This window comes from Salminus brasiliensis, chromosome 18 (assembly GCF_030463535.1).
Source record: "Salminus brasiliensis chromosome 18, fSalBra1.hap2, whole genome shotgun sequence".
Taxonomy (NCBI): Eukaryota; Metazoa; Chordata; class Actinopteri; order Characiformes; family Bryconidae; genus Salminus; species Salminus brasiliensis.
This window is the reverse complement of record NC_132895.1, coordinates 19,187,291-19,197,329: the sequence shown is the minus strand read 5'-3', so window position 1 is coordinate 19,197,329 and position 10,039 is coordinate 19,187,291. Positions and strand designations below refer to the sequence as shown.

Genomic DNA, 10,039 nt, shown 5'->3' with positions numbered 1-10,039 from the left:
ATGGAAACAATGAAAAAAACAACCCAAATATTTTCAAAACACCTCATGCCCTTCGATAGTGCGGCGTCCGTTCTCTACTGCGCATGCGCACGGCTGTGCCGATTGACAGACATGTAGCACCAAACATGCAATGCATACAGCATTTGAAGCACTGCTATACTGGACAGTCAGTATCAGACCATTAAAATGGCCATATAATGAGTTTTGAACACTGTAATTAAATAAATCCTTTAAGCTGTAAGCTCGAAAATATTCAAAATGTTGCTGAAATAATTATGATGGTTCTTGGTCATGCCATAGAGTTAGCAGGGACAAAAGACCATAATAGACTATTGCGGCTGCTGCCAAGGACGTGGAGCACCAGAGTTCTCCACAAAGATTAGCAAATATGACCAGTTTTTCGCCAGCAGTGATGTAAGTGAGGCTCGCTACGGAATTTAATGTCAGAACTCCTGAGGAAAAAAAAAAAAACGACTTGCGATCTTAGCAAAAGACGAGCGCTTTTGATGACGACGGAGGGATTGCAGAGTAGAGGCGGATGTGAGTGGTCAGAGAGGTAGTATTGCTGTTTCACCTTTACGAGAAGATTTCGAGAGCAGAGCGCCATTTGTTTGCTGAAATGACCAATCACAAACAAGCCCTTCCCACGAGCCCTTAAATATGCTGTGATATGATTAAACATCACGATCATGGTGAAGACAGAAAAATCGTTTTTGCTACTCCAGAGTGCGTAGAGTAGTTTATTAAAATACATACAACTATTTCCACCTAGTAGATTTCTTGATATGAATGGAAACAATAAAAAAAACAACCCAAATATTTTCAAAACACCCCATATCCTTCGATAGTGCGGCGTCAGTTCTCTACTGCGCATGCGCACGGCTGTGCTGATTGACAGACATGTAGCGCCAAACATGCAATGCATACAGCATTTGAAGCACTGCTATACTGGACAGTCAGTATCAGACAATTACAATGGGCATATACTGAGTTTTTCTGTAAGCTCTGAAATATTTAAAAATGTTTAATGCATTATCGATTTAAACGGACAGACTGTAGTAGAGGCTTTTGTAAGTGGCTAGAGCGCAGAGGTTGTCGTTTCACCTTTACGTTTGACGCCTGATTAACAAACAAACAGCACCAAATATGCACTATATGCGACATTTCTAACACTGCTATCCTGGATAGGCAGCACCAGACAATTACTAATCAGCTTACAAATTACCAAAAAGTTTTTGACGCCTCAATAAAATACTATCATTATTGATGAAGATTTAGAGACTGCAGAGTAGAGGCGTTTTTATATTTTTTTCTGCAGCTTTTCATTCAGTGCGTTTTTACTCTTCCTTTGCGTCTTTATTAAATTGGTGAGTTTTTGCACTTTTTGTACATTTTTACACTTTTTGTTAGTTTTTAGACTTTTTCTGCATTTGTATGAATTTAATTCGTTTTTATGCTTTTTGTGCATTTTTATGCATTTTCTGCATTTTACACATCTAATGAATTTTGTATATTTTATACTCCCTCCACTACTAATGTGGAGAGTCATATCTTCTGTAAGCTCCTAAAGCATGCTCTCGTTTAACAGTGGTAAGTTACTCTGCGCCGACTTTTAGAACATTTTCATTTATTACATTGACATTTAATTCCAACCTGCTCTCATTTTTTACACAATGTAAAACTACTCGACTGTTTTTACAGATTTATAAAGAGAAATTTCCTACTAATGTGTGTGTGTGTGTGTGTGATTGTGTGTGTATGTTTCCAATGTGTGTTGAGTGCATTTCCAGTTTGTTTCCAGTGTGTTTCCACTATATGAACAAAATTATTATATGCAATTTATAGACACTGAATCCAAAATGAGCTGTACATTTAACCCCAGTCCCGATATCTCACTTTCTGAGGATTCATGTAATAGTTAATTAACCTAATTATATATACATATAAATATTTAGAACAGAATCTTTACAGAAGAAAGAAAAAAAAAATTACTTTCAATGAAAGTCAATATAAAAAGATTTTATTCTCAATCGTTTTGGAGCATTTCTAATGGTCCGATTATCAGAAATTTGTTGAAACTGTCACAATGTCAAGAACATCTGCAGATTTACATTCTGTCAAAAAGTGAATGACTGCAAAATTGCGATACATAGTTTAGATAAGAGGCATTTATGTTACACCTTATCCAAATGAAGGAAAGAAAATCAACGAGCAGCCAATAATCAAATTCTGTTTCACAATAAATATCGTATCACCCATTTTAGCACGCTTTTTGCCTTATCATTGGCGTCTCACGTGTGCTGATGACCCCGTCAGATTATAAGGTTATATTGCGTGATCTTTAGGAGTGTGTTTTTTAGATCTAGGCACAGTAAAAGTGTTCAACATTTACATTTTTATTAAAACACTATGTGCATAGATAAATACAACACTGATACACTAAACAGCCTCAGTGAGTCTATGGTTAAGCTTAACTCATCTGAAGACTTACTCAAAGCCTCATCCCCTGCCACGGGACTGTCTTGTAGCTAAAATATTTCCTGAAAATCTGGTAAATCCATGTTTTTTTACATAAGAATAATAAAATGTTTTCCAGATCCTTCTTGATATATAAATAACATGTATAACTACACGAGTGGACCTTCGAGACACTTATATGAAATAGACTGAGGTGCTAGTACTTTAAATAGACTAATTCCTCTCATAGTTTATGAGGTGCGTCTGTTAATTCGTATATTAATATAAAGGGTTGTGATGTACGACAGACATAGATATAAGAGAACTGCTGCCATCTGGTGGCGAGTAGTTTCATTGCTAGTCAAATTTCTAGTTGTGTCCAACGTTAGTAATAAACATCTCCAGCAGATGGATCACGTCTGTCTGTGGCGTTGACTTCTTAACACATTTCTCTCGTACGCTCTTTTCCCGAAAACGGCTTTAGCGTTTAATCCACAATTTCTGACATCAGAAAAGTCAATCAATCAATCAATCAAACAATCAAACAAAACAAAAAGCCTCGTTAAAATCGCGTGTAAAAAATGATACTTTGAAGCATTTAATAGGAAATATTAAGCATGAAGGATCTCTTTTGTGATGTCGTCACTAATAATAATTCATAGCACATTACTTTTACAGTAGCCATTTTAATATTATGCATTTAATTGATTCGTGTATTTCAAGTGTTTCAAACATTTATTTTACATGTTCAACTTGTGCACATTTTCGTTTTCTCTATTTTTACACTGTTATTTTTTATTGTAAAGCGTTGAACACGATGAGTTTGAATGATTATGCTATTATTATTATTATTATTATTATTATTATTATTATTATTATTATTATAGATCATTTCAAATACAGCAATCCAAATTATAAACAGCACTTCTGTGACTGTTCGTGTACAAACAGTATTTCCTTGTTTCCAGACACCACTCGAACGCATTACGTTGTATCTTTTGATCGCTAATGGCACTTTCTACAAGTGGACTTTAAATAACAAACAAGTTGCTTCCATTAAACTAATAGACGTTCATTGTGTATTTTATTATCTAAACTTAAACATGTATCTAAAGCGCCACTAAAATGTTTAAACTTCATATGTATATATATGTCGTAGCACTAATAACTTCACCGAAACTGCATTTCTGATTCTTCAAGTAGTTTTATAAGCAAGATGGCAGCCTCCGGCGGTAAACAGTGAGTAGCTTAGCAGTACAGTACAGTCGAAATGTGCATTTTAAACGCAGTGCCAGGACTTTTTCAACGATTTACAATAAATGGTCCAATGGTTTTATTAATGTGCAAAGATAGTTTTTCGAGATAATAATTGTACTTCACAAAAAAGTCACCAAAGCCAAAACGGCTAGTGTAGCACTATAAAGCTAAACAGGCCAGCGTGTTTCACACCAGATTTACTAGTTTGTTGATTTCCAAAGCACTGCGATGCATATTTTATTAAACAGTTGTTTCGGATGGAATTTAACGTTTTTTATGAGAGAACATTTATTAATAGCTAGCTACATGTTCAGCAAGTTTGCTTTTAGAGTAGCTAGCTACATCATATAGGACGCTATAGCTAAGACATCACCCTCACGTTTAAATACTTATCTAATTTCTAACGTTAGCTGGGTTCTTGCATTCACAAGTACATACAACGTATGTATGTGATGATTAAAAGTGCGTGAGTGAGATCTAGTCGGTGACCTCTTTAGTAAGTGCACGTAAAATGTATACATTTTAATTCACATAGTACATTTTGTTATACTTCAATTACAGGTATGGGCTCATACTACCCAAGAAAAGCACTTCAAAATCTGCTTCCCTCACTCGACCTTCTGTATTTGGAGATGACTCAGACGAGGAAGTAATTATGCTTACAATATTCCACTTTATTTGCTTCTTATTTGTGGCCATTTTTATATTCTGACTATTCTTTCACTTGTTTTTTATTATGTTATTCTCAGACCTCTGTTGGTGAGACTTTGCAGAGGGAGGCAGTCAAAAAGAAGATGATGAAGCAGGTAAGAATAAGATTAGGAGTAGACTACCCTTTATTGATTCAGGATTTGAGAGGTGCAGAGGACAAACATTCTAACACTTTGAAAGCATTTGCCACTGTAGGCTATGGAAACTGAAATGATTATTGAGATTTAGTGAGTGTTGGGGTAGTCTACAATAGCATAAGCTACAAAAAACAAAAAATAAAAAGTCAAACCTGAATTACAGAGCTCTTCATTGTAATAACAGTTCAACAATTAAAAATGTCATTAGTGACTACTGATGGGCAATATAATTGTAATGGGCAATAATAAGCCTGATTGTGGTTAATGAAAGGCCATGTAAGCTGCTTGAGTTGCTCAGTTGGCTTGGTGTTTGAGTTCTCCTCCATGTTGCTTCCATTTCACAGAATGGAATGGTCAGAGTTACATAGATATAAATAAGTATAAATTGGAGCTCTGACTAGTTATGAATTCTGTTCCGACATCTAAAACTTAATTACTTACTCGTTAAAACTCATATTTAATTACTCATATTTATTTTATGTTTACTAATGTCATTCAGCATTATATACAATCATTCAATGGGTACTCATCACATTCTAACTCCCTTTAGTGGGCTAATTAACTACACTACACTGAAACACAAGACAGACATTGTGTTTACTTGTTTTTTTGTTATTATTTTATATGATTTTCTTTTAGACATGCTGACTTGACTGTGTAAGTGATGCCCTACTTACAGTTACCCAAATCAATATTACCTTAGTTTAAAAACATTGTCTAATGCTTTAACAGGCATATTCACCATAAGAAGCAAGAATCTGAAGATGAAATTTCTATGACATTACTGTACCAACTTTGATGAAAGGGGTTGTTCATTTTTTTTTTTTATAATACCGAAAGAATTCCAGAGTTATGAATGGATATTACGGTTTAGAATCAGCAGGCTGGAACTATATGTAAATATGTTCGAATATGTAAGCTAGTTTGGATTAGATGAAGAGTGTAGCATTATGACTAGTTATCTCAGTAATAATATTCTTTCTAGTCAAAACTGTACTTCTTTCTGTTTCTGTCATCAATTTGTGCTGAGCACCTTCTACAAACAATGCACCTAAGATTTGCGTTAACATACTGCCAGCTCAGTGCATTGTGAGCTGCACGAAAAGCAAATACAAAATTGACACACTTGACCTTACCTGCTCCAAATTGTGAATAGTGAGAAGACATCTTCACTTGTTGCTTGTTTGAAAGTTAGGATTGATGAAAATGTACCTACTGTCAGAAAGGGCATAATTTCTGGATCATTTGGCTGTGAATAGTTGAGTAATGCATAGTGAGAGATGAATCATAGCAACATGTTTTGTGGTTTGTATTTACATATTAATTTATTTCAATTGTGTTATCCATGACAGACCCGTCTTGAGATGCAGAGAGCTCTGGAGGAGGACAGCAGTGTTTATGAGTATGACAATGTATATGATGACATGCAGAAACAGAAGCTTGAGAGCAATAAAAAACTCTTAGGAGGTACAGACAAAAAGGTATGTCTAGTATTTATAATAGAAAGTATTAATTGTGTTAAAAACTCACACATTTGTCTGAAATCTCAAACATCCAATAATTACTGTTTTCTTCCATACCTGGTATCAGTGTTGCATTATTTATAAATGTATATTAGCTGTTCAATTGGATTGAAGCAGAAGCTGAACTAGACTGATCAGTTTCCTCCTTTTAGCCCAAGTACATAAACCAGCTATTGCGAGCTGTAGAGGAGAGGAAGAAGGAACAAGAACGACGTGATGAGAGAAAGATTCAGAAGGAAAGAGAAGCAGAGGGCGAGAAGTTTTCTGACAAAGAAGCATACGTCACCTCCGCGTACCGGCAGAAGCTCAAAGAAAGACAAGAAGAGCTTGAGAAAGAGAAGAGAGCAGCAGAAATTGAGGGTAGGATGCTGTTACAGCTAAGCTTTTGGACTGTTCAAAAGCTGTCCAGTGTGTTTTTTATAATACTTTCTTGAGTACTGGAATCATTGTCTGGATGTAAATATATGTTGACTAAGGACATTTTATTTTTTAGCTGCCTTGGATGTAAAGAAGCAGAAGGACCTCAGTGGTTTTTACAGGCATTTTTTGAATCAGACAGTAGGGGAGGAGCCTGTTCCTGATCGAAGTGTGGAAAGGTAAGAGACGACCAGTGGGACATTTAGTGCCGTCATTGAGTTTGATCATTTATCTTGAACGCAATAATGTACTCAGGTAGTGAAAAATTAAACTGTAACACGCATCATACTTCCATATATCACAGGCCAGAGAAATCTAGGGATCAGAAGTCTCCAGTTGTGAACTCGCCACCACCAACAAATGAAAGTGAAGAGGAACACAACAGCGATGAGGACCAGGGGACTTCAAAATCAGAGTTCAGCAAGGCAAGCAGCAACAACAGCCATTCCAAGAGGCAATACCGGCAGAGATCTCCTTCCTCAGCCAGTGGTGATGATCAAGAGAAGGAGAAGAAACAAGAGAAAGAGAAGAAGAGTCACAAAGAGAGGGACAGAGCGAGGGACAGAGAAAGAGTAGACAAGCATGGCCACTGGAAAGAAGACCACAGAGGAGAGAGGGATCGACACGGGGACAGGGAGGACGACAGAGGTCGCGAGAGAAGGGACAGGGAGGACGACAGAGGCCGCGAGAGAAGGGACAGGGAGGACAACAGGGGGCGTGAAAAAAGAGATAGGGAGGATGACAGAGGGCGTGAGAGAAGGGACAGGGAAAGAGACAAAGAAAAAGAGGACAGGCACGGAAAGAGAAACAGAGCAGACAGCCCAAAAGAACGTGCGCATGACCGAAATGAAGAGAAAGGGAGGGATGGGGATAGACACAAAGAGAAAGACCATCACAAAACAGATGACAAAGAGAAGATTAATTCAGAAAAAGAGAAGACTCAAGGACATGAGGAGAAAGAAAAGAATATGCCAGCTAAAAGTGGTGATGAAGTTGATGCAACACTGGCTCCCAGCAAGTTTGCCAAACGCAACAGTGAACAGACCGTGAGCTGTGCCCGGGACAGATATTTGGCTCGACAGATGGCTCGATCGGCTGCTAAGTCCTATGTTGAGAAAGATGAGGACTAAAATGCACTGTGCAGAGACTATTTCACACATTGTGGATGTGGCGGTAACTAGACACTGAAAGAAGTTTAAGACTTAAAATGTCATGTTTTCACTATAGTAGCCATTTGCTTTCAGACTGTACAGTAAATTGTGTGTGCAAATAAAATGTGATTCATTTTTGCTAAGGTAGTGCAGCAAAGCTTCATCTGACCTCAGTGATTCAGTTCTTTAAAAGGCTTGGGACTAAAGGAACTTTACTTGGGAAGTAAAGGAACAGCACTCATTCCTCCCTGAACATTAATGGTGGAGGTGCCAGTATGACTGCATTCAACTGCTCATGTTAAGGTGCAGTGGCTATAGACAGTTTTCTTAAACAGCAGCTCAGACATCAATGTTAAGATAGTGTCAACAAACCATTGCTTGGTCTTAAAGCAGCCAGTGGCTGTATATTTCACAATAATCTAGCAGAGGTAAAATGAAACCCCCAAAATCTCTACAATTGTTTGCCACTGCATTTAGCCTTTAAACAAAGTGCAAATATTTAGGACAGGAATGTTCCCAATACTGCAGGTGGCTTCAGGTTTTAATTCCAACCCAGAGCACATTGCACCTGTTGAATAGGCTGGTATTCAAATTGTCTTAATTATTTGTAAAGACCCCAAGTGGCAGTAGGTTATGATGGGATCTCCTACTGTACACACTGCCTAGTAGTGGTGTATATGCATGAGTTACAGACCCAATATAAACCTGAACTACAATAATGCCATGCAAGTTTGTGGGTGCTTTTAGAGTACACCAAAGATCCACTCAAGCTGCAAAAATGAGACTAGTACAAAAGTCAGGTTTCAATACACAATTTATTCAACACCACAAAAAGTCAACTGAATTTCAAGACAGTCACAGTTCCTGCTGCAGTCTGGATGTTCAGGTTCTTGCTCCATTAAGCGCGTTACTTCTGTCCAGTATCTGGGGAAGGGGGAGAAACAGCTAAGTCATCCAATAGTCACCAAACCAGCTACTTGGCTTAATTAAAATTTGCTTCACACTTCAGAAAACCGAGTATCACCACTGAACAATCTGCCGGTAATTCCAGCTACTCTCAGTTTTGTTTTCATCACAAGTTACATGATGCACTGGACAAAAACAAGGTAAACAGCAGGGTCCTCACCTTGTTTCCCCATGATAGCCATTCCTGTAAAAACAAGGTTAAAGAAGATTAGAGACAGAGCAAACACTTAACAGTAATTCAGTGGTTTGGTGAAGTGTTCAGAAAACCGACGATCACCACTGAACATTCTGCCGGTAATTCCAGCTAAATTTCAGTTTGGGTTTCATCACAACACCAACAGAGCTAGGCCTGAAGCTCAGACGCCCACTGTTCACTAAAAAAGGTACTCCTTGCACACTGACCATCAGCTCCAACTGAGGGTCAGTGATTAAATTCACTGGGTTTAACAAATGGATTTAAATCCATCCATTAAATATCACTATAATAAACCAAAGTTGGTTATAAACAACTTGCCTTTTTCCATTCATGCAAAAACTTGATTCAAGGAAAACTGGCGGGGGTTCCGTCTGCAATGAAGCGAGGAAAACAAGACATTACAAAGGCGCCCAACATGAGCCGGTACTGCTACGTATTTTACATTTAGGCCCCTCAGACTAATTAAGAATAATGAAATCGTCAGTTGTCGCATAAGACGGCACTTCCTATTCAAGGTTTTCATCATCGAGACAAATAAAATGAAGTCTGGTTTCGCTACACGTTTAAGTCCCTCACCGTTTCTCCCCCCTGTTCTTCCTTTCCGCCCGCTTTGTTGTGGACTGGACGAGGGTAGGCCTGCAACACGATCCCTGCAGGAAACAGTAGCTAGAGTTAACTCAGCCCACAATTAAAATACAACGCACCTCCAGAAAACTCGCAGTTTCACCACTAATACCAGATTATATGAAGAACTTACCTCGTGCCACATCAAGCCTCGCCGTAGCTTCTCCACAGCCACGTGGTTTCGCTCAACTCTTCCGTAAGTACGCCATCACCTCAACTCGTGTTCTCAGACAGATACCATTGACGAGCGATACATTTACCGATTAATGTGTTTACATTAGCAACACAACTAATTTGTTGAGTTGCACAGACTGTAAACGTCGCCACAATAGTCATTGTCAGTGTTCAGCGAGAGAAAGACTGAGGGGTGGTCCTCCTTCCAGTTATATCCGAGTCGCGCGATGACGTTCTACTCATGTTCCGCTACGAGGCACACAGATCCACCCATTACCGGATAGAAAGGATTATAGTTACTGAGACTGTAGGGGTCAAAGATCTAGAGGGTCTCTGAGGATTTATTAACATATTTTATATGCTGCACAAAAATGCAGCATATAAAATGACTATTGTTTTCTGAGATTTTTTCTGAGAGCTTTGAGG

The 10,039-nt window shown here is 38.1% G+C and overlaps 1 protein-coding gene, 1 long non-coding RNA gene and 3 other non-coding genes across 5 annotated transcripts; 1 reads left to right on the top strand and 4 right to left on the bottom strand.

Moving 5' to 3' along the window:
• The first annotated feature begins 3,661 nt into the window (after positions 1-3,661).
• On the top strand, positions 3,662-7,814 carry nsrp1 (nuclear speckle splicing regulatory protein 1). Its single transcript, XM_072661885.1, has 7 exons — positions 3,662-3,696; positions 4,276-4,363; positions 4,464-4,520; positions 5,915-6,043; positions 6,238-6,445; positions 6,579-6,681; positions 6,807-7,814. The coding sequence occupies exons 1-7, from the start codon at positions 3,674-3,676 to the stop codon at positions 7,630-7,632; spliced, it is 1,434 nt and encodes a 477-aa protein (XP_072517986.1). The 5' UTR covers positions 3,662-3,673; the 3' UTR covers positions 7,633-7,814.
• A 635-nt stretch (positions 7,815-8,449) lies between these two features.
• LOC140539500 (uncharacterized) lies at positions 8,450-9,806 on the bottom strand. Its single transcript, XR_011977831.1, has 5 exons — positions 9,573-9,806; positions 9,392-9,465; positions 9,134-9,186; positions 8,780-8,803; positions 8,450-8,577 (listed from the first exon to the last, which is right to left on the bottom strand). It is a non-coding gene; the product is annotated as an uncharacterized lncRNA (long non-coding RNA).
• LOC140539979 (small nucleolar RNA SNORD65) lies at positions 8,657-8,731 on the bottom strand. The gene has a single exon (XR_011977876.1). It is a non-coding gene; the product is annotated as a small nucleolar RNA SNORD65 (small nucleolar RNA).
• LOC140539980 (small nucleolar RNA SNORD65) lies at positions 8,876-8,951 on the bottom strand. The gene has a single exon (XR_011977877.1). It is a non-coding gene; the product is annotated as a small nucleolar RNA SNORD65 (small nucleolar RNA).
• LOC140539972 (small nucleolar RNA SNORD49) lies at positions 9,267-9,345 on the bottom strand. The gene has a single exon (XR_011977870.1). It is a non-coding gene; the product is annotated as a small nucleolar RNA SNORD49 (small nucleolar RNA).
• Positions 9,807-10,039: the final 233 nt, after the last annotated feature.

Bases quoted from the DNA above. Each gene is read 5' to 3' on its own strand.
- nsrp1 (XM_072661885.1), top strand. From the start codon at position 3,674: ATGGCAGCCTCCGGCGGTAAACA. The intron at 4,521-5,914 runs GTAAGAATAAGA...TATCCATGACAG, and splicing joins AAAAGAAGATGATGAAGCAG to ACCCGTCTTGAGATGCAGAG. The intron at 6,682-6,806 runs GTAAGAGACGAC...CATATATCACAG, and splicing joins CCTGATCGAAGTGTGGAAAG to GCCAGAGAAATCTAGGGATC.